Source organism: Cibotium barometz, chromosome 1 (assembly GCF_041138505.1).
Source record: "Cibotium barometz isolate CiBa-2024 chromosome 1, ASM4113850v1, whole genome shotgun sequence".
Lineage (NCBI taxonomy): Eukaryota > Viridiplantae > Streptophyta > Polypodiopsida > Cyatheales > Cibotiaceae > Cibotium > Cibotium barometz.
The window spans coordinates 34,957,459-34,981,464 of NC_141046.1; the positions used below are offsets into that span (position 1 = coordinate 34,957,459).

General features: G+C 41.5%; 1 protein-coding gene across 7 annotated transcripts in view; it reads left to right on the top strand.

Moving 5' to 3' along the window:
• Window positions 1–11,781, top strand: part of LOC147641920 (uncharacterized) — an 83,439-nt gene extending 71,658 nt beyond the window's left edge. For 3 of the 7 annotated variants that reach the window (XM_086801095.1, XM_086801120.1, XM_086801127.1), the window contains exons 9-14: window positions 8,911–9,019; window positions 9,634–9,701; window positions 10,390–10,459; window positions 10,610–10,684; window positions 10,813–10,904; window positions 11,260–11,781. In XM_086801095.1, coding sequence (XP_086657221.1) covers window positions 8,911–9,019; window positions 9,634–9,701; window positions 10,390–10,459; window positions 10,610–10,684; window positions 10,813–10,904; window positions 11,260–11,317 — 472 coding nt within the window. In that variant the 3' untranslated portion in view covers window positions 11,318–11,781. Of the gene's footprint in view, window positions 1–8,910; window positions 9,020–9,633; window positions 9,702–10,389; window positions 10,460–10,609; window positions 10,685–10,812; window positions 10,905–11,109 lie in introns of all 7 variants that reach the window. The other 4 variants (XR_015266393.1, XR_015266391.1, XM_086801113.1 and 1 more) reach the window with 4 other exon arrangements.
• Window positions 11,782–24,006: the final 12,225 nt, after the last annotated feature.

The following is a 24,006-nucleotide window of genomic DNA, read 5'->3' on the forward strand; positions in this document are numbered from 1 at the left end:
CGTACATCATGCACGGTCCTCAAAGCTGGCCAATTAAGTATTGCTTCCACCTTGGCTGGATCCATACGGACTCCACGACCAGACACAATATGCCCCAAGAAATGTATCTCCTGCAAAAAGAACTCACTCTTCTTGCCATTAACCACCAACCTATGGTTTCTGAGTTCTGCAAACACAATGGCCAAATGCCTTCTATGCTCTTCCTCAGTTCGTGAATGCACAATCATATCATCAAAGAATGTGCCCACAAACTCTCTATGAGGTCTGAAAATCCTGTCCATCATTCTGTTAAATGTGGCAGGCGCATTCGTTAAACCAAAGGGCATAACCAAGAACTCATACAACCCAAACGTGGTTCGGAATGCTGTCTTATGCACATCCTCGGGTCTAATGCGTATCTGATGATACCCGCTTTTCAAGTCAATACGACTAAAAACTGTGGAGCCCTGTAAGCGGTCCAAGATGTCATCGATCCTCGGTATGGGGAATCGATTCTTGATGGTATTCTTATTCAGCGCCCTGTAATCTATACACATGCGCCAAGAACCATCCTTCTTCTGCACTAAGAGCACAGGTGAGCAAAAGGGTGATGAGCTAGGCTGAATCAACCCTTTATTCAATAGCTCCTGCACCTGACTCATAATCTCTTCCTGTTGGGCTGCACTAACACGGTACGGCGGTCTATTCGGTGGAGTACTACCAGGAATCAGATCTATGGCATGGTCTTCTGGCCTCTCAGGAGGTAATTCTCCTGGCAATGACTTGGAAAAACAGTCTTGAAACCCACTTAAGAAATCAGCCGTGTCCTTATCTAACATTGACAAATTAGACTTAGACTCATCATCCTGTGCATCCTTTACATAAATCAAGTACGCGGAAAGATGCTTTTTCATTACTGATGAAATCGCCGAAGCGGATACAATAGGAACAGATTCCCCTTTGAGTTTTACATCCAATACATGCTCTTTCCCTCTATGAGTGAGTAAAATTTTCCTATTGTAAGTATCCACCACCGCATGTACCCTGTGGCACCATGGCATCCCCAACAAAACATCACAGCCATCCAAAGGCATGATGAAGAACTCCTCGTTGTCCACATAACCCTGTAAATGAAGCCGAAGCTTCCCAATGATAGGAGTAACGGGTTCTGCATACCCTGGACAAGCCATATTTGCCTCATGTAACGGCCCCATCTCCTCTGCGCGAATCCCCAATCGGCTAGCCAAATCTGGTGAAATGAAGTTGGCTCTAGCACCTGTGTCAAAGAAGATCAAAGCATTCTGATCTCTCACTTTGCCCCATGCCCTGCACAACTCTGTAGCTTCACCACCTAGCTGCTCCCCCACAAGATCAGGAACTAAGCCTGCAGAAGGCTTTGTTTTCTTTGGCTTGGGCTCTCCTTTATTGTCAGGGTCCTTTTTGGACGTTCTTTTGGGACAATTGAATGACATATGCCCCTCTTCAGTACAGTAGAAACACTTTTGAGCATCTCTCAAAGCCTGTCTTTCCTCAGAAGTCCTTTTGGGCATTGGCAACTTCTTATACTTTGTCTCTGTAGACCCTTTAGCATCACGAGAAGCATGCCCAAATTTTTCAGCTTTCTTGCCCAATTTCTTACTGCCTTTAAACCCAGATGAACCACCTGTGAGTAACGCATTAGCTGTCATAGCATTTTCAATCATCTGTGACATGTTCGTTACTCTTGTCTTTATACAATAATCTCGTACCTCCTTGGGCAGCCCACAACAATACTTCTCTACCTGCTCAGATAATGGCACGGCACGATAAGAAGTCACTGGGAGTAGAGCTTCCCAAAACTTCTTGTTATAATCCTCCAAACTATCACACTTTGAAGCATCCAGCTTGTGCCATGCGGTCATAACATCCACCTCAAATGTAGATGTGAGCCATACGGAAGAGAAAACCTGTTTGAATTGGACCCATGTGGTGGGTGCTATGCCCTGCAAAAGAAGAGTAGACCACCACTGCAAAGCATTGCCCTTGAGAAAAGTGGCAGCTTTCCTCACCTTAGAGGACTCTGTGTAATTCCCACCAGAAAAAGCAGCATCAAACTGCTGTAAAAAGGTAAGTGCCTTCAATTTATCCTTGGCCCCACTGAAAGTGTCAAACTTCACTGCAGCTCCCCCTTCCTTGTAATCCTTCGCCTTTCCCATAGGCGTTAGATTATCATATGGAAGTGGTTTCGTAAGATTGCTGCCCCCAACATTCATACCCATCATTGGGTCAGCATTTCCCATTCCCATGCCAGGCATACTATACATTCCAGCCATGTTTCCATACATTCCATTATGCATACCTGGCTGCATGCCACCAAACATATTGCCTTGCATCCCAGGTTGCATGCCTGCAAACATATTTCCAGCCATACCGGACTGCATACCACCATACATATTCCCTTGCATGCCAGGCTGAAAATTGGCTCCAAAAGGCCCATACATACCCATGCCTCCCTGAGGATAACCCCCAGTCATGGATTGGAACACCGAGCCACCACCAAAATAACCTGGATGCATGTTCTGCTGAGGAATAGGTGGCTGTCCATAGAAGGAACTCTGAGAGTTTGCTCCATAAGCATGCTGCATATTCGGAAACTGGCCAAAAGATGGTTCCTGTGGGATGGCACCACTATGACCCTGAGGAAGATTCTTTGAACGAACTTTTCTTCTTTTTCTGGGGCTCTGTGCGGGGCTCTGTGCGAGATCTCAAAAATTCAGCAAATCTCTCGCTTTGTGTGAGCTGCATAAAAGTATCCATAACACTAGCCAAGCGATCTTTGAACCGAGCATCATCATCCTCTTTACCATGCACATCTTCTGGCTGTGTTACATCCTCATAAGGCTCAACATCTGCAGCCTGTTCTCCTGCAAAAATATCCTCAGATACATCTCTCTCAGGAGAAGTCTCTTGCTCTTCTTCTTCATGATAGAAGTACTCATCCTCTGTATCAGACATGATTGCTGAATTTTCAGCAATGGCTTTCTTCAAAGCAACCACGAGCTCACCCCCTTCAGAAAGTTGATGATAGGTCCCGGGGACGGAACCTTGAAACCGGCCTCTGATAGAAAACCAGAGTGCGGTAGGAGCAATCACCCGTCCACTTGTAGTCTAGATGAGAAACAAAACACAGATTGGAGCTAGAGTGGCCAAATCTGAAAACACAGCGACACCTGTTGGCCCCAAAGCTTGGCGCCCCTTGCGGTATTTCTTTATTCAATTAAAATAATATGAATGGCTGAGTACAACACAAAGACCAGCCAAGAGTTTACACCTGTAAGTCCAATCTGACGGCCCACAAATCCTTCTCAGCACAGAGGATCTATGCACACAGATCTGTGTCTTCAAACAACACACTGTGCCTCCCTCTGATCAGCCAAGATCACTAAGCAGGCCAGCCATGGGCATACATCTGGCATAACTCAAGTGCATGATACATCTTCTCAGCTCAAACATACATGTGCTGTCCAATCTCTGTCTCAACCCTTGTCAATCTGCCATACCCCTCCTCTCACAAGGGGCCAGATAACACATATCTGCAACAGACATCAAGCAGTAGAAAGAGTGATGAACAGAAACAGAGCTTACCAAGTTCAGCTCGTGAAACAGCACTGGAGGAAGCAACAGCACCAATCTGTACTTGCAGGCACTTGTATTCACAACCCCTCTTCACACATGTGCTTGTACTTGCCTGTATCCTCCTCCTGATGTCCACTCTTATGCTGTCCTTGAAAAATACAGATCTGAAAATCAGCACAGTACCCGTCTGTACCGCCTCGGGATACGTGCCAGGAGTTGTACTTGCACAAACAGCCTGCTGTCCACTCTTGTACCTGCCTGAATCTGAGTACACAGACCTGTCCAGCACCTGTTTACGCCGCCTACAGCAGTTGTACTTGCTGTACCTGACTGTCCGTACACTGTACGGCAGTCGTACAGTAGGGTACGGGCTGTGTACTTGCTGGTACAGCCTGTACTGGCCTGTGCGCAGAGTATCCAGCAGAGAAGAAGAACACTTGCAGCAGATTTCAGCAGCAGCCTGTACTTGCAGTCGTACAGTGCTGTACGGACTTCACACGTGGGAAGTACAGCTGGTTATACAGAAGAAATCAGCAGCAAAACACTCAGAAAACAGCAGCCGCCTTGCTTCTCTTGTGCTTTTCCACGCTTGTCTACATGCGCTAGAGAAAACTCCACGATTCCCTTCCCAAAAAGCTAGAGAGAGAGGGAGGAGAGAGAAGCACTCCAAAAGTGGCCCTCTTCCCCAAATTAATCCCTAGGGCCCCAAACATTAATAAGTTCCTAGGGCCACTAAGGCCTAGGGGCAAACTTTAATAAACATTAAAGTTTAATGTTTCTAGTTTCCCCCTTCACACCTAGGGATGTCCACACATCTTAAACTCTGTCCGGGCACCCCCCATGTGAATCATAAAATATTCTGACTCTGCAACCACCATGCCCACACTTGTACTGTTCCATTTTCACAGGGCCATGACACAAAAGGTGAAATTTGATAGGCAAAAGGCACTAGGTTTGCTTCAGCCATTGCCTATTCCCACACAGCCATGGGAAAGTATTACGATGGATTTCATTATGGACTTGCCATGCACCCAACAGGATAATGATGCAATTTGGACAATTATGGACAGATTTAGCAAGCAAGCTCATTTCTTGTCGGTCAAAAAGACCATCAAAGCTGAGGATATGGTTAAAATATATCTTGCACAAGTGTTCAAGCATCATGCCGAAGTCCATTGTGGGGGATAGAGATCCCAGGACTACAAGTCTCTTTTGGTGGCGGGCCTTATTTGATAATATGGGTGACTTCTCATGAGCTTATCACCCTCAAACGGATGGGCAAAGTGAGGTTACAAATTTAGCCGTGTTGGATCTCTTGAAATGTTATGTGGCGGATCAGAAGTCTTCTTGGGAGAAGTACTTACCACTTGTGGAATTTGCATACAACAACACAGTGCATGCATCTACGGGAAAGGCCCCATTTGAGATGATTTATGGTAAGGTGGTTTTCCCACCTATCCTCACAAAGGATGAGATATTTGCAGCTGATGAGTATGTAAGAGACTTGGATATTGCTTTTGCTCAGGTGTGGACAACCATTGCAAGGTCACAAGACAAGCATAAAAAGGCTGCCGACAAGCATAGAAGGCAATTGGATGTTAAAGAGAATGATTGGGTATTGCTGAAATTTGAGAAAGCAAGACTTGCAAAGAGGCCTGGCAAAGAGGGTGCATATCCTAAGCTTGCAACTAGGTACTATGGGTCTTTTCGAGTGATCGAGAAGATCAATGAAGTGGCTTTTAGATTGGCATTACCTAGTCATTGGCACATACACAATGCTTTTTCATGTGAGTCTCCTTCATAAGTATGTAGGGCCGGAGCCCAGTGAGACGGTCATTGAGGATCCACCAGAAGTGGATGAGCTTGAGGAGATCTTGCAGCGAGAGCAGATTGTGTATCACAAGGAACGCAAGCATGCTGCAGGCAAAGTTGTGAGGCGTTACCTTGTGAAGGTTAAGAACTATCTTCCCATTGATGCTAAATGGAGTCTTGGGTGGACATAACCCAATGTCCACCGCCCAAACCTTATCCCCTTTGTACAAATTGAGTAACCAGCCATGTGTCCACTCTAGCTTGCTCCACAAAGCACCTGCCTGCCACTTACACTGGACAACTCACCACCTGCACCACTCCTCTCTCTAGAGATTGGCGCCTCCTTGATGAGGGCTGTTGGGCTGCATTTTCTTCACTTTCTCCTTCCCAACTTCATTTCCAAGCTTGCTAAGGTGTTTCTCAAGCTTCCAAGAGTGTTTCCGGATGCTAATCACTCTCCTACACACTCCCAATGACTGAAATTCAGCAAAACAGCTCTCTTTATTGTTGTAATTTTTGGTCTTTTTGTTGAAAACCCTAATTTCAGTCCTCCTTTCTCAAGTTGAACCATAGGGGAAGCTTTCCCAAGGTTCCCTTCATCCTCTTGAAGATTTTTGTCGCGAAGAAATGCGACAAATCGAAGATCTCAACACTCTGAGGACTTACATCGCGAAGACTTCCGCTGTCATCGACTCTACTTGCTATTGGTAAGCTTTTATGCCTAAATATGGGAGCAAGTAGCAAGAGGGAGGAACCGGATTACAAGACCACATACCCTGTGTAGTGTTCTCTTGTCCTACGTGCTCTCTTGCATATTGTTGCTACCATGTGTTGGTGGAACAATAGAGAGCAGATGGTAGGGAACATGGACACTTGAGAGGGTAGTGTGGATTGCAAGTCTACATCGACAACCACTTGTTTGCAATACTGTATTCATATGCATTGGTATGGAAATCTGGTCAGAAATGCTCATGACACTATGTACTTGATTCTCCCAAGATCAATATACTTTATTTGAGGGAGGGATCGGCCGTACCGGCTCATTGTGTGTCTCTTGTCAATTCAACAATTTACTTCTTGTAGCATTGGTATGGAGAATCCTCATTCATGAGACTATAGCAAAATAGACATGCTCCAGGCAAGTACACGAGGTACCAGACCCAATGGAACACCAATCCACCAGGCATTTCCGGGCATGTACATAGAGGCATAAGTCCCAACGGAAAGCCAAGTCCACAGTATCTCATGAGTGGCATCAATCCCTAGCATATACAACTGCCATGGACACTAGTCCAGTTTTCATACATGATGAGAAAGCATGGGTGGACCAATTGGGTGGCCAAATGGTGACAATAGGTGAACTCTGGCAACCGTTTGGCCCACTGTTGAGAGGTGTTAAACACCATTACCTTGGTCTTCCCAAGGTTCACTGTAAGGTCCCTATCTTGGCAGAAGGTCTGTAATGCATCCAGGTCTCTGCAGCCCCTTTGGTGTATTTGAGATAAGTACAGTGTCGTCGGCATAGAGCAATAGAGGGATCAACACTCCTCCCAAGCCAGCTCCAGGTCCTCCTAGTCTATCAATGTAGTCGGAGATCTCATCAATGTATAGCTCGAAGAGTGTGGGTGATAGCGGGCAACCCTGCTTCACCCCAATAGTGCTGGTGATGTCCTTTGACATACCTCCCGGAGCCTCGGTGGTATAAGTGGAGATTTTGCTGTGGTGGTGGAGATCCTTGGGAGTATGGGTCGGGGGCGCCTAGCACGCAAGACGGAGCAGGCTTGCTCATTCAAGACTCCTCTGAAATGTGAATATGACCTCGTGTACGGGTGGTATGAGCTGATGTCGATGTGATGGTGTTGGCGTGGGTGGTTGATGTGAATGCTTGTGCTGTGAAGAAATTAGTGATGGATCTTCGGGCAACGTCTTGTATGGGTTGGCCTTGTCTCTCAGAGCATGTCCTCTCAAGACTCCATCCCCCTGTCATTTGAGCTCTATTAGGTACATGCGGAGACATTTCTGGTCCTCATACTGCATCACATGTGCCAGTGGCCCGAACCCCTCCCGCAAGAAGCAATGAAATCTTCCCCGTATCTCATAATACGCTGGGCATATGAACATATGGTGGGCCTCATCCTCTATCTCCCCTGTGGTGCATACTCTGCATATCCCCTCCTCTGGTAGGATGTTCTCGGCTCTCCTAGTCTCTATTGTCTCTGGTGGGATGGTCTCGGCTCTCCCAGTCTCTACTAGGAGGCTACTCTGAGCTGACCAATCTCAATGGGCATAGCATGTGACATGTGGATCTGCGTGTACCTTGGGATCTCAAAGAATCCATCCCTAGTGAGTCTCCAAAAATTTGTTACCAGTGGGGCTACTCCAAACTCCACACATATTATGTCATGGGCATCGATGGCTTACTCTTGATCATACACGACAACATCAGCACTTGAAGCCTCTCAATACTCCTCCACACATCCTCCCCCAATCCATGAACGGTCTCCAGGCGGGGGTGGGGGGGAGGGGGGTCTCTGTAGGTGGTGAAACTCCTTGATCTGGAGCTGGCAGCTGCCATGTGGAGAGCTGATGTGGACATGGGGCCCTTGGATGTCGAGTGCATTGTAGCTGCTGGGCGGAGTCCAGGGTGACTCTAGGAGGTCGAGGTGGGACATGGGGACAGCTAGACCTCCGGGGTGTATCTACGGGCACAAGTAACTCTCTGATTGCCGGCTGGTCTATGGGACCAAAAGTGATACAAGAGTTCCATGTGGTATTGGGCCATGGAAAGACTTCGTACACGAAGAGAGACTAGCTGTGTCTATCTCATCATCATCATCAGCATGGTGTGCACGATGGTGAGCATGTGAATATATGTGAAAATACATGTGAAGTCCAGAATATCCAGCATAGGTGAGTCTAGGACTGTTGAGAGAACTGCGAAGTCCGCCCTCAGTGGGGGGTGTTTCTATATCGCTTGAGGCAAGATTGCCTCCTGTGAGGTGTCCGGGGGCAGGGCTCTGCTCTCTCTAAAGAGTGACTCTTGGTGCTTGCTGAGCTCCGTTAGGTAAAGTTCCAGGCAGCGCTGGTCAAGAAAGTCAATGATCTTGGACAATGGACCAGAAAGAGGCAACAGGTTCTCCCTCAGGTCTCATAAAATATTGGGCATCTTGCATATGTAATGCTCCCTCGTCTCGACCTCCATGGAGTAGAGTCTACAGATCCTGTCCTCTCCTGTGCTCTCTCCGTCTCCACTCTAGGTGGTGGGATGAGAGAGAGAGAGAGAGAGGAGATTAAGTGTCTACTAAAGACCCAATGGGCCTATGAGACCAAAGTGATGCAATATCCATAGCATATCTCATCATGGAACAGAAAATAAAATAGAACAAATCAAAATTGTCTCACTGGAGTGATACAAAACTGTCCATGGAAATCTCATCATGAAATAGAGAGAAAGAGAGAGATTGGTGATTATAGCTAATTGGGGCTTGATGAATTGTGGTGCAGGTATCGTGGTGGAGTTGACAATGATGGACACCCAGTCATGGTAGTGGTGGGAGCTCATTTTTTGCTGCGATGCCTTGATTTGGAACAGTTCCTTCTTTATGTTGTAAAGGTAAAGTCCATGTCTCATTTGTTCTTCTAATTGATCTGAGCTGCTTTTTGTTCTGTCCCTCTCGGGTCTTGGACTCGTGAGTCTGAATGTGTCATAGGACATGTATAATAGGTGAAAGTGCTTTGGGAGTGTCTCGGGCAAAAGGTAACTGCTGGTGGGAACTGAGGCAAGAGCCTTTTCGTGGGAAAAAATTCTACCAAAGCACTTTTACCAACATCAAGGTTGTTGGTGGGAGATGATCTGAGGGTAGCAACAGCTGAAAATTACATCATGCCGATCGGTGGATTTGTTCAAAGTCAGCAAGTGTTTCATTGGTCTGTTTCTTGAACAGTTTGAGCGCCATCAGCAAGTGTGCAGGTCATTGTTACTGGTCTTTTTGGTGCGTGGCTGGGATCCAGCAGCCCAACAACCTTGATGGATAGTAAAGTTGATAATAGGAACCTTTCATTTGTGTATTCTTGTGAAGCTGTGCACATGGTTCTTTTTCAAGAGTCTTCTTCCTGCAGCTGCTTGCTGTTATGGTCTGCTGAGCCAGCACGTATGTTAAGATTAGATCTGCAAGGATCAATCACAATTCGTGAATTTTGACATGCATTTTTATGCATCTTTTGCAGGAATTTGAACCTTTGATTAACAAACCCTTTAGTGTCGTCTATTTTCACTCTGCAGCAGCACTGCAATTGTAAGTTCTCAGTTTTTCTGAAATTCTGTTTTGTTTTCATGCACAACAACATTCTAGGTAAATTTATATTATTTTGTACCAGCAAACGGTAGTTGGAATTTGGATGCCATTCCCACACGTCACAGTTTCGTGGAGGCAGCTTTGCTGGAGCTGGTGGGTACTGGGAATTGTCACACATTAGCAGGCACAAAATTTTAGTGACAGTGACACAGGTGACTGCAGGAGTTGTCGATTCTGCTTTTCTTACAGGCCAATTCCACGGTCCAGATATCTCCTCTGCCGATCCATGACTCTGATTTTTAGGTCCTGTGTACCATCCTTGAGTTTGAAACAATCCCTACTGGCATGCCCAACCTCATGGCAGCTGAATTATTAACTCTCCCTTGAAATGACAGTCATTTGCTGCTTAAATGAGTACTTGATGCTTTTCCGTACGGTCTTGTTCACCTTAATCCTGAAGCCACTCTTTTGCATTTGCTGATAATATGATTGCTGGTCCTCCTTATCCTCACGTCTGATGAAGGTTTTTGAACTCTTGGGCCTAGGCAATACCTTTGTCAAATTGAATGAATTTCTTTTTTGAAAATTGAAGTTGTAGCTATCCAAAGGCCGGTCACATGCACAAAGTATTTTGGTTGAGATACACAGTTAAGTATTGAAACTAAGACATTGTCTTGGTATGCATTAGTGTTCCAGACACTCGATGGATGAAGCGTATACACCAAATCATGGGACCTAAACATAAGGCTAATCTACATGTAAGTTTGCGTGTATTATACTTGGAACTCTCACATGTGCGTGCATGTGTGTGCACGTGCCCGTGCGCGTGCACTTTCATTTCACAAAGCTCTTTGGATTTTGAATTTACAATCTATTGAATGCTAACTGTCTTTGTTCCTTGCTTGCAGAGAATATATATGGTACACCCCACTCTGGGTTTGAAAACCAGTGTACTCTTACTGAGGATGTTTGTGGACTCAGAGGTGTTCATTTTATATATTTCTCATTTTCAGTTATATTTAATCAAATTTATATAGACATGTAATGCAGTGGACCTTAGAAGGGTGTTATTTAAATCAGACTGTATTTATGTGGTTTTCGCTATATGTAGGTTTGGGCAAAGGTGACATATATGGACAAGCTGCCTAACTTGTTCAAATATGTTTCGCGAGATCAGCTAACGATCCCGGACTTCGTTTTCCAGTGAGCATATTGAGTCTTAAAATGTTTTGTATGAGGGCAGGCGTGCATGTATGTGTGTGCATGTGTATTAATATGAGTGTGTATGGATGTGTTCATGTGTATGTGTGGGTGCATCTATCCTTACATGTGCACACCTTTTCAATGTTAACATGCAAGCGAATGTTTGCTGTGGAATCTCAACAGCCTAATTTTCCATTGAAACCAGGCATGACGTCGACGTGCATGGCGGCCTCACCAGCACGTCGATATCTAAGTAACGCTTATTTTTGACTGGATGGATACATCTTTAGGGTACACACTCTTTTGGTGCAACCTTTGTATCTCTAGTAAAACAGGCAGTGTGGAAATGTAACAGAGCCCGGGGGAGTCATGTTACAAAGATACTTGTCTTGGTTCAATTTTCCAGACACTGAAGCTTGCACGCCATTATACAGTAAATGGAAGAGAAAGCACAGGAAAGATCCATCAATGAAGTGTTTAAAGAGCTGCCTTTTAAGGTGTGAGGCGATGGGTCGATGAAATTTGAAGATGGGGTTTGAGGGCTGGGGGGAAAAGCAGGTCCTTGACATGCCTGACCACAAAAGGTGATAAGAGGAGATGCTTAACTTCAGACTAGGGTGCATGCTGCAGATGAATGAAGTTGAGGAGAGGGTTTTATTGTTTTAATTTGGTCCTGTTTACCAGGTTCTGGAGGCTACTGAAGTTTGATGTTTTCCATTGACAAAGTGGGAAAACCAGCTTCCCTTGCAAGGACTTGAACTGGGGTTTGTCACTGGGGCAGCAGAGCTGTAAATGTGTTGATAATTTCAACTGTTGTGCACAGTATTTACGTAATTGTAAATCTTTTCTTCAATCCAAGTACTTTTAAATTAGGTAATTTTACCTTTTTTTGGACTGCGCACGTGCCTCTCTCTGTCTCTCTCCGGTTTATTTATCTTTCTGCATTTTTGACACCTTGATCTCACATTGCCCATCTCCACAGAAATCTTCCATCATCCATGAACCCATGGCTTCAGGAGCAGGCGTGTGGGTGGATTTCTGTGCGTTTTTTGGCCAAACCCAAGTAAGAGTTGTACCAACTCGCGGACAACTTGGACACATGGCACACTCTTGAAGAAAAGAACCACCCACGCCCCATCATGGGTCCTAAATCATACGAGTGATCTCTATGACCTGCCAAAGTACAGCCACTTATTCCATGCTCCACTTCAGCCATCCTCGTCAACGCTACCAATGTCACTAGGGTCCTACTAAAGGTGCATAATGGTTGGGCTAAGGACAATGAGGTTCTTTGTGTGAAACATTTGCACATGGGCACAACAACTTGGCCATATGTGAAGGCTTCCCCTCTTGCTGGACCACCAACACCACCATCCTAGGCCATGCATGCTGCAGGAGGAACTACTTACTCTAGATCATATCTTCATGCATGCTTTGGGAGGAACTACTTGCTCTAGATCGTATCTTTACTCTCCTAGCCATCATTGAGGCGGCAACGGCATGGGCACGTATATATTGTCGTTTTGTGGGTTTTTGGAAGGCTTTTGAATCTGCCACTCAAACCCAACTTCTAGATTTTCTACAAGAGTTTATGTTTCCATTAGACATAATAATGGGAGGTGAAAGCCTTATCCGAGGCCATGACAGGTAGGATTGAACACTACAAGGACTCTCATGGGACATCAACAGTATCATTGGGATTAAACAGGGTTGCATGCTCTCTTATAGTGTTTGGTGAGATCATATCTTTGAGGACACTCAAAAGTCACTTACATACTTGCCCATGTGTTCACACTAGGCCGACGGTGGACACTTCTTAAAAAGGACCCAAAACCAACTCGGCTTTATGATCACAACCTTTACAAATGTTCGCATGAACTCACCATTATAGACTCTTGGCAAAAGCCTTTTAACTGATGCTAGTAAAATACTAGAGAAGTAATTACAAGAGTGGGCTCCAAAATGTGATAACAGTGATAAACACATAGTTATGACGGTAGATAATTTTTAGACGATGCGTAGGTTCTGTGATGAGAGAGACCTAACAGTTAGTCTCGGCAAAACCAAGATTATGGTTTTAAAACACTACCAACCGAGGGAGGAGACTCGATGGAGATCATCTCATCCTTATGTTTGTCTTGGAGTGACCTATTCATACATGATCTTTTTCATTAGACAAGCTACCCAGGCTTGCCATGCGAGTCTCTAGCACGTATGGAGAGAATGTTTCCAGGTCCCCTCCAAGGAGTCTCGTATTGTCAATGTTGGCCTTTTGACACTTTGGTGCCTCTCGGAGGTAGGAGAGGAGGATTGAAAGAGGACAAAGAGGTTGAAGGTGATGAAGCTGTCATGCATGAAGCGATCAATGCCACATTAGATCATTTAGTCGAGTTTGGAGCATCCTGTTACTTACCATCTTGACCTAGGCTGGAAATGAATTGCAACTGTTGTTTGTGAACTAACTTGTTACTCAGCTCAAAAGTGCTAGTTTTGTTTGGTCGTCCCTCTCTTGTTTCTTGTGTTGCTTGGCTCAACCTTATTAGTCCGTATTCATATGGCATCACCAATGAGACGAGGACGAAGATAAGTTTATTCTGGTGATAGTCATAGACTATCTTTCACATTATGCCTCAAATCTCCATGATTATGAAAATTTTGAATTTTGTAAAGGAATATAGGATTCATGGCAAGAGTCTCTTTGCCCTAGATGATTATTTAGCAAGGCTTAATCATCTTAGTTGGTATCTCTCTCGTAGAAAATTTATTATTGTAGGCTAATGTTATTGTTTTAAACTTTTTGGATCCTAGAAGTGGGACCTTTCCCTACTGGCAATGTAATAACAATTGCGAGGAAATAAAAGAAACAATTTTCTTATTATTTAATTGTTGTAAAACTTAATTGTTGCAATTTTTTATTATTATTTAATTGTTGTAAATTTTAATACAAGAAGAGTATTTTCTTTTAGAAGAAATCATGAGGTGCAAGCATAAAATGTTGTATCTGAAATTAAGGCATTAAATAATGATGACAGAGGCACTACATAGGTCTCAACTAGGGCCATTCTGAGCTGAGGATAACAATCTTGGAGAAGTGATTCTATATTGGATTGATTCCATGGATGAGTACTTTGACATTGGGGGTGCAACAATCAAAGAAATGTGGCTCTTGCCCAGTTCAAGATTATCGATGTTTCTTGGAACACTTGGAGGAATCATATTGAGTCCAACTATCTAAATCAAAATCAACTCAAATGGGAAAACATGAAGCATCAAAGGTTTTGCCTCCCTAGATTTTAAGAGGAGGAGAAGACTAAATTTCTAGAATTATCTTAGGTAGGCAAATCCGTTGAAGCATACCATCAATAGTCTTATGCAAGCCTTGTCCATAATGGATGATGAGAACCTTCTTCATCAATTTGTTAGAAGGTTGGATTGTCCTCTAAATAGGTTGGTAAAGAATCTGAAGCCCTCTTCCATATCCCCAAATCAGTGAGAATGGCTTTGGATTTTACACAAGCTTTCCTAAGGAGACATTCAATAGAATCCCTTTTTGGCCCCTTCCTTGAAGAGAGCTCCATCAAATTCCAAGTTACCAAAGCCAAGGAGAGATTAGGGATAGGATAGAAGCCGAATCTTGGAGGTTAGTGGACCTAGAGGTCAGGATTCTTACCCTACGATGCCTTCAGAATTGTAGTTTTAGCTCAGGAAGGAGCGTAAGTGTTTCGAATGCCAGCAACCAAGACACTTGATGAATGATTGTCCAAATTCACATGTCGTTGTTGTTACGTTTCCAAATCCTTCCTACTATAGGAGCTTGTTACTACAAGCCTACAATTCCAGTGCAAAGCAATGAGGGATCCTTACCTTAAAATTAGAGAAACTAGAGGAGACTTGTTCCAGCCCTAGTTAACAGCATTTAATTCCATTATAGTGGGTTGACCAGGAGGAAGAATAAAGAGGAATTTACACCATAGTGAGCACTAAGGTTAGAACCATTAATTTTTAGTAATTTGGACCCTGGACAATTCCCAAGGTAAAGATTTTAAGCTTTTGGTTAATTCAAGCACTCATGCATTCATCTCACCTAGATGCTTGTGTAAATTAGTAATCAATGTAAGTGGAATTAGGTGGTCAAAAGATTCTTTTCACATGCCATGAGATGGATGTAAGTCTATAATTTTTCCCTTAGGAGTATAGGATGGGATTCTTGGGATAGACTGGCCTACATAGAATAATCAGACTGACATCCACTATTGCAAGAACAAGGAGGCTATTTCATTCATGGATCTTCATGGGAACAAGATGCAAGGGGTTGGAATAATTGGAGCTCCTATCTACATCATATAAAGGCATCCAAGCTATTGAAGGGATTTAGGAAGACTCATATAATTTATGTTATTAAGCTTAACCCAGCAGGTAAAGAGTCAGATATACCAAGGAACCATAATGGTTAAGTGAGTATGTTGACGTATTTCTTGAAGTTTTGATCGAAATTCCCTCGACTCATAAGAAGGTAGATTATGAGATAGAGCTCATATTTGGAGCTCAGCTAATTGTAAAAAGGGCTTACAAGATGGTCATTCCAGAAGTAAGTGAACTCACGGCACCGTTGAGGTAACTTTATAATATGGTCATTCCAGAAGTAAGTGAACTCAAGGCACAGTTGAGGTAACTTTATAATAATTTTTCTTTCCAAAAATTACTCCCAAGGTTTTGCACTCCACCTTCCGATCTTAGACTACTTCAGTCTTTCATCCATTCAACCTTGGATTGATTAATTGGTGCACTCTATTTATACCAAGGCTAATACAGACACCCACCTTCTAGCATATTTTAATAGATAGTTATTATCATTTAATTTTTCTAAAAATAACTCATTTATTCTCTTTAAAACATTAAATATTATTTTTATTATTCTCTTTCTAACTCCAGTGTGGAGGGAGTGCCCATATACACGTGCACATATGGAAAGACCCCAATTAATTCATGCACATGATAACTTGGCTCTTAATCTTTTTTCTCTAATTTTTCAATTCATTATGCCTCCAAGTATAGCTTGGCTCTGAACCTTTTTTTTTTGCTAGTTTTTAATTATGTAGGCTCCAAGTATCTTGTTAAAATTCACATATTAAAATGTTCTCTACCTAGAAATATACACCTTAGAAGTTAATATCTCACTTACATTAGGATAAGGAAAGAGGGATCTTGCGTCCTCCCCCACTTGAAGATTTGAGATATCCTCATCTCTCTCGTAAATTTGGGTATAATGATTTCTTAACTCTTCCTCTTTCTCCCATGTAGCTTCCATTTGTTTTTTTAAGATCTTGTTCTTGAGGGGTTTTTCTCTCACGTCCAATACTACCTTTGTTCCAATTCCACTTGACCTTGGGCAGGAAAAGCAACCTATTCATCATATAATATATGACTCATATCTATGACATATTTCTTCAATAAACTCAAATGAAAGATATTGTGGATATTTAAGTACAAAGGAAGTAAAAGTTCATAAGCTTGATCTCCGATTCTCCATGTAATTAGCTACATGTTATAATATCTAGGTGATACTTTCTTATATTTCTCCAAGGAGAGTGAACTTCTCTTGGGTCGTACACAAAGAAAAACCATATAAACTTCATCAAACTCTCTAGTAGTTTGCTTTGGATGTGCATACTACTTTTATCTATCCTGGATAGCTTTAATATCCATCTTTATAGTTTGCATTTGATAATCCATTTCATCTAGCATTTGCTTTGACACTTTACTCTGAGTGGATCAAACCAATTTAATAGAATAATACAATCTTATCTATAAAGTGCCTTAAATGGACTCATAGCATTTGCTTTGACACTTCTACTCTAATAATTGGATTGGACCAATTTAATAACATAATACAATCTTATCCATAAAGTGCCTTAAATGGATTCATCCCTATTGATGATAAGATGCATTATAAGAAGCTTCTACCAAATATAGATAATTCATCCATCTCATGGGTTCTCGTCCATATAGAACGCTCAAAGAATATCTTCAATCACTTAGTTTACTCTCTTTATTTGGCCCATCAGTTTTCGAGATGATGATAGGTAATACTAAGGTCCAGGGAGGTAGCCATGACTTTAATGAAAGTAGTCATCTTTGTCACCGACTATCCTTCTAGGCAATCCATGGAGTTTGAATATTCCCTTTAAAAAGACTTTAGCAATATCTATCTTTTTCACTAGAATTAGATGAGGGAATTTTATCAAAACAAAATACCAACGACCAAGATAGAATCATATCTTGGATTAACTATAGTCCAATGATGAAATCCATGCTTATACACTACCTTTTCATCTGTGATATGTTTAAAGGATGCTAATTTTCTAGCATTTTTATTCTTTTAGCCTTGACCTTTTGGCAAACTAAGCACTGAACATGTTGTAGTACATCCTTCTTAAGCTTGGGCCAAAAGAAACTCTTCTATATAGCCATTAAAGCCTTAACATAGTTTGGTGTCCAAAAGAAACTCTTCTATATAGCCATTAAAGCCTTAACATAGTCTGGTGTCCTGCTATAGGGCTACTATGAGCTTCATTTAGAATCCTTCTCTCTTGAGGTTTCCTCCTTCACGAACATACAACCAATTATTGAATTATATACATCCATCCTCTAACCTGTATCCTTATCTTGAGGTTTCCTCCTTCAGGAACATAGCTAATTATTGAAGTACATACATCCATCCTCTAAAATGAATCCATGAACTTTCTTCACTTCTTGGGATATCTTGCTTTCCTACTTAAGCAACGTGATAATGGGGGTGAAGAATTTATCTGATCTAATATTCTCCTCAGTAGTATCACAAAAACAAGTAAGGATTCTTTCTTGCTAAGTGCATCATTGGTTGATCACATTCTTTTTTCTTGACCTATACTTAATTTCAAAATAAAACTCTTGAAGGGTTTGCATCTATCTTCTTTGCCTCATGTGAAGATCATTTGAGTGAAAATCCACTTTAATCTCTTATGATCAGTAAACCAAAGTGAACTTCTGCCTAAGAAGATAAGTCATTCGCTAAAAATCATGAACAACATAGTTCTTTTTATGCAATCTCAATTTTTAAGATTCATTAGGATTCCACCGAGATGAATCCATTAACTTTGGTAGCTTTAGTAGATTATTTATCACTAATATGGCCTTTAACCTATCAAAGGCACTCTAACACATCGAAGACCATTGAAATGAAATGTTCTTCTTGAGAAGTGACATAAAGGAGAAGCAATCTTGGCATATTGGGGAATAAAGATCTGATATCACCTTGTTAAATCAAAGAATCCTTTGACTTCCTTTACTATCTTTGGTTCTAGCCATTCACTAACATCTTGTACCTTTGTAGGATCAGCTCATATTCCATGCTTTGACACACTATGAACCCTAGATATTCAATTTGATCGGTAAAGAAGGTATACTTACTCTTGTACTCTTTGAGGGTTTCTCTCTAAGGGTTTCCAAGACTTTATGCATATGAAATGGTGAGTTGATTTTAATCCTCAATAATCAATACACAATGTGAAAGTCCCATCCTTCTTTTTCTAAAAAAGAACCCAAGGAGTTACATTAGATTGAACACATCCTTGCTAGATAAGCATGGTGCATCAATAGATAACTCTAGCTGTGCATAAATGTTGGATTTAACTAGATGTGGTGTGGCTGCATAGCAACATCGTCTTCCTACGAGAATCCCAAGCAACTAGCTTTCATGTGGTGAGTGACACACCTCGATTGTGCATTTGTGTGCTAGGCCACGATAAAGTGGTTTCTTGGTTGATCTGTTTTGTGATCCCGAGTGTGGTTGGGCAAAGCCCCACGACATTGCCAGTACTACTGAAAGGAGCTTGACCTTTCTACAAGGTACATGATAGAACAAAAAATGCAATCACATTAGTGGGCTTTATAGTGCTTAAAGTTCAATGAACTTAAAAAGAGTGGCATGTTGTACAAAACCTGAGGCGAATCAAGCAGATGTACCGGCGGATGCTTTACAAAATCACTTCTACCTATACTCTTTCAACATATATCTTTTTTTTTCAGGGATACCTAAGTCTCCAATCCCCAGAAGACAAAGACAATGTCTCTGATCTCGGATGTGATGATGTTACTTTGATGTGGTTGTCTTTGGCATACATAAAAGGGTAAGACTTCATCATCCTCTTTGGCCTGCATGTGAGAATTTGTTGCAATAAAGTTTCTCCTACCCAACACCTTTGCAAATTTGGAATAGCTGACATGCTTTGATGTGCCACCGTCACCATTTAGTAGCATCATTAAAGATGATCTGTTTAGGAAAATCTCATCTGTCGAGCGAGACACCTGCACTTGGGTTAATGTATTGCAAATGTTGGAGATGAAAACTATTTCAATGTCCAATGTTGCAGGTTGTATTTCACTAAAAGTTGGATGGAGGAGGAGTTTTCCAAATATATGCTTTTGATTGCTTGTGTTCATACCCTATGTCTTCTTATGCCAACATTTAGCCACCACAGCTTTGCAACTCTTCTTTTTTTCAGTTTCATCAATCGGAGTATTATCTCCCAACCCATGCGTGCCTTTTCTTCTTTGCTTCCTTTTCTTTAAAGCCCAATATTCCCTCATATGCTGTGTGACTTCGTGACGAATATGAAATGCATTAACCTGTGCAGCCACATTCTCATTGATGTAACTTGAAATATTCATTCAAAAAAAGAAGAACTCACAATCCATCCACTGAAAAAAAATGGAGAGAGAGAGAGAGAGTGTGTGTGTGTGTGTGTTCTAACAAACAGGTCCATATTGCAAATAGTAAAGAGAAGAACACATGAAGTAGAAGGGAGGAAAGAGAAAAGGCAGGCTCATATGAGAGAGAGAGAGAGAGAGAGAGAGAGAGAGAGAGAGAGAGAGAGAGAGAGAGAGAGTTGTGCAGCTCACCTGGCAGCTCCATGGAGTTGATGCCTTCAACTTGTAGCTTAGTTTGTGCATTGAGAGCTATATTGTGACTCTAGAGAGAGGGGTCCACACATGATGGTGTATCCAAGATCCAGTTACCAAATTTAAGAAGGGATTTGTAGCTCCATCCTTGCACACACACACACACACACACACACACACACACACATAGAACAATGCCATGATTCTAAAGAGAGGGGTTCACACATGATTTCATCTCCAAGATTTTATTACGAAAAGGTAATTTTAGTATAAAAAATTAAAAAGGGGTCCAATTCTTTTCCCACTCTATTTGAAACACTTGGAAAGTAATGTCAACGACAATTCTTCTTGTACCACCAATCCATCCTTACACCTCGAGTGTGAAACACTTGATTCCTTACAAGATAATCTATTGTCCAACACCAAGATATGCTAAAGGCATCTAACCTAATTGGTTGTAAAATTTAACTTGTACATAGCTTCACAAATCAAAGTATCCACCATTGGTTGCTTCATACTAAACCATGACATATTTGAATCACCAAGATGAAAGAAAAAGCCACCACTATAGTGGACACTCGTGTGTCATAACATCTAGCCTAATTAAAATCAATGAAAACATACAACTGAATATTATCCCCCTTAATACTTTCTTTTGTGGTAGCTTGCCAATGCTTAGCTTTAGGATTATTCATAATCTTACTCACCTGGGGAATGTTTGGCCTTGTATTGCATAGATAGATAGGGCTCCCAATAGGTTTCTCTACTCTGATAATAAAGTGATGCATCAAATGGTTCACCTACATCCTAGAGAGATTTATCCTAACACCTATCTCTACTAGTGTAGCAAACATGATTATAGTCTTCAAGACCAAACCATGTAAACAATCTTTATACATAATTTGATGCATCAAATGGTTCACCTACATCCTAGAGATTGATCCTAGCACCTATCTCTACTAGTTTAGTAACATGATTACAGTCTTCAAGACCAAACCTTGTAAACAATCTTTGTATATACTTTGATTGGCAACATCACAATACCATCATCATAGTACATAAATTATATGCCAAAATAATAATGCAATGAGCTCAAATCTATTATCTCAAATGATGCATGTAATTTAGCCTTGAAAGTTGAAATCTTCTCCTCATTAGGGCCTATAAGCACAACGTGTCATCAACGTATAAAATGACGACCAAAAAATTAATTCTTGCTTCTTAGGGTACTCTCAATTGGACTGTTGTAAACACCATTTGCAACCAAGTATACATGTATCTTCTTAGGGTGCTCTCAATTGGACTGTTGCAAACACCATTTGCAACCAAGTATACATGTATCTTCTCATACCATGCTCTAGGAGCCTACTTAATCTTTTCTTAACCTGCATACTTAAGACTCATGCCCCTTCTGAACAAAACCATGAGGCTAAGATACATTTACCTCGTCATCATGCAAATCATCATTCAAGAAGGTAGTCTTAATATCCAGATGATGTACATTCCATTCATGCAAATCACCATTCAAAAAGGCAGTCTTAATATCTAACCAATGTACATTCCATCCATGATGCATTTTCTTTGGAGGCTATACCAGAGGTTTTCATAGAGGTGGTGCGGTGTTTACTACTTCGAAAGAATAGCCAGAAGAAGTATAACTATTTCTATGGGTAAATTGGAGTGTGAAAGTTTCTCACGTAACTTATTTCTATACTTCACCTAGAGATTATGTTTACCTATCAGTATCCTAATTATTTATACTTACTAATCAACGTATAGGATATGGTGACGGTAACAACATGTCAATTTCCCATAGGATATGGTGACGGTAACAACATGTCATAAAAAACACCATATTGGGAAATATGGGAATTTCCCATATTTCCCATATTCCCATATTACCGTCACCATATAGGATATGGTGACGGTAACATGTCATAAAAAACACCATATTGGAGAATATGGGAATTTCCCATAAGTTTGGGACACGTGGTCAAAACTTTGGATTTGCCATAACTTGAACACCATTACTCCAAATTGTGCGCTTTAAAGCTTAATAGATCCCTCTTTTCAAGCGCTTTCCAATGATAGGTCACATGATAGGGTTTTGAGAAACTTATAGACATGTTAATCGGGTCCAACCTTTTTAGTATTACAAAAATGGGACTTGGGAGATTCCCAAACTCACGAATATGGTGTTAAAAGGAGATAATAAAAAATAGCCAACTCTTGGCATATTTCTAACTATAAGTGGCAATTGAATGGGGAGTATTGTAAATGCAAGATACCAGTGAAACGATCAGCTACACATGTTGGAAAAGTAGGTCTTTCTCCCTACTATGTCTCTCCTTGTTGTTTAAGGTCCAAAGTGAGTGCACCGAGGACAAGGGAAACTCGGATTCGATATGGGTATAGTTAACATTTGAAGTGTAACTGCACACTCACATGACCTTTACCGAGACATAGGAGCATTCAGTGAAACCGGTCAAGCACACTTTCGGATAGATGTATGGTACAAAGGGCTCATAGTATCTTCCTACCTTCCACAATGAGAAACGGTGTAAGCATAGGGAGCTACTAATATCACAGAAAAGAAATGGACAGACTACCAACATCACACACTTGAGCCAGTGCGAAGAGTTTGTGCTAGTCAGACTTAGGGGATTCACCTAAAAATATGTAAGTATAGCACTTGAATTCAAATGAAGGGATTTTTTAATTAAAAAAATTTAAGGCAAATTTAAAGAAATACATTTACAGAAAGGGTTTTTTAATCAATTTTGAAAAAAACCCCATAAGTCCATAAAGAGAAAGGGGTCATTTTATTCATGAAAAATTCACAGGTAAGGGGTTTTTTTAATGCCCCTATAACACCTAGATAGGGAATTGGCCAGTCAACCCTTCAAAGATGTTGCCAAAATGCATGACTTACAAGTTCCTTCCATCCTGGACACAGAGCATAACTCAACACTTTATTTCCTAATTCTATTTGTAAGGCAAAGGAGCACCTTCTCTGCACCCTACAACTATCAATGCAATAATACACCACATCGTACGAGACATGGGGTAAAGGCCTTATCATAATCTATGCCCTTCTTTTGATCATAACCCTTTGCAACAAGCTGTGCCTTGCAATAATACACCGTATTATAGTCATACGAGACGTGAGGGTAAAGGTCTCACATCATAATCTATGTCTTTCTCTTGATTATAACCCTTTGCAATACGCTTTGCCTTGTAGTGGTCACAATGCTACTAGCAACTTTATACTTAAGATTATAAGCCCACTTCATACCAATGGCCTTTTTACCATAAGGAAAATCTACCAAATACCAAGTGTCAATTTTGAGGACTAAGTACTCATCCTACATGGCCTACAGCCAATGTTCATTTTCTTGTGCTTTCTCAAAAGGAAACATGTTCCTCTTCATTTCATATACTCTCAATGAGAGCATGATCCAAAAAAGAATAAGATACATGATGAGAACCTCCACATGTCCTACTACTAGGAAAGAAGTAGCTAATATGCTATCCTATAATGTCTACACCAGCCATTTTGGCATACTCTTGGACACTTGTATGGTTAACATTTTCTGAATCTCCACTATTTCCTCATCAATAGGATGATCCATGGACTAAAACTTACTGATCAATATGGATTAATTTGCAACACCTTATTAAGCATTCATTTGCTCCACATATGGTTGTAGAGTCATTGATTTCTCAACAAAGACAACATCTCTACTCACCAAAATCCTCTTTGTGGCTAGATGGTAGAGTTTACACCCTTTGCTTTCTGAGATGCCTTCCACAAAAATACATTTTACCACCTTATCATCTAGCTTATTGTTTTGCAATGTTGCTTAGGCACAAGAACATAACTAAGAAAACCAAAAACATGCAAATGAGCCACATAGGGCTTCCTGCCATTCTAATCTTCATAAGGGGTGATTGTTTGCAAGGCCTTAGTGGGGCATCTGTTTAGCATACATAAGTGGCACACATAGATAGTAGCCCAACCTTCTAGGTCTAAGAAAGGAAGGCAACGAGAACCCAAGCACACACATCAAAGTGGCGGGTGGTAGGGGCATTTCTCAAGCACATGGATAGAATATTATAAAGGATCTAGTTGTTAAAGTTTGCCTCCATCATGTAACAATCC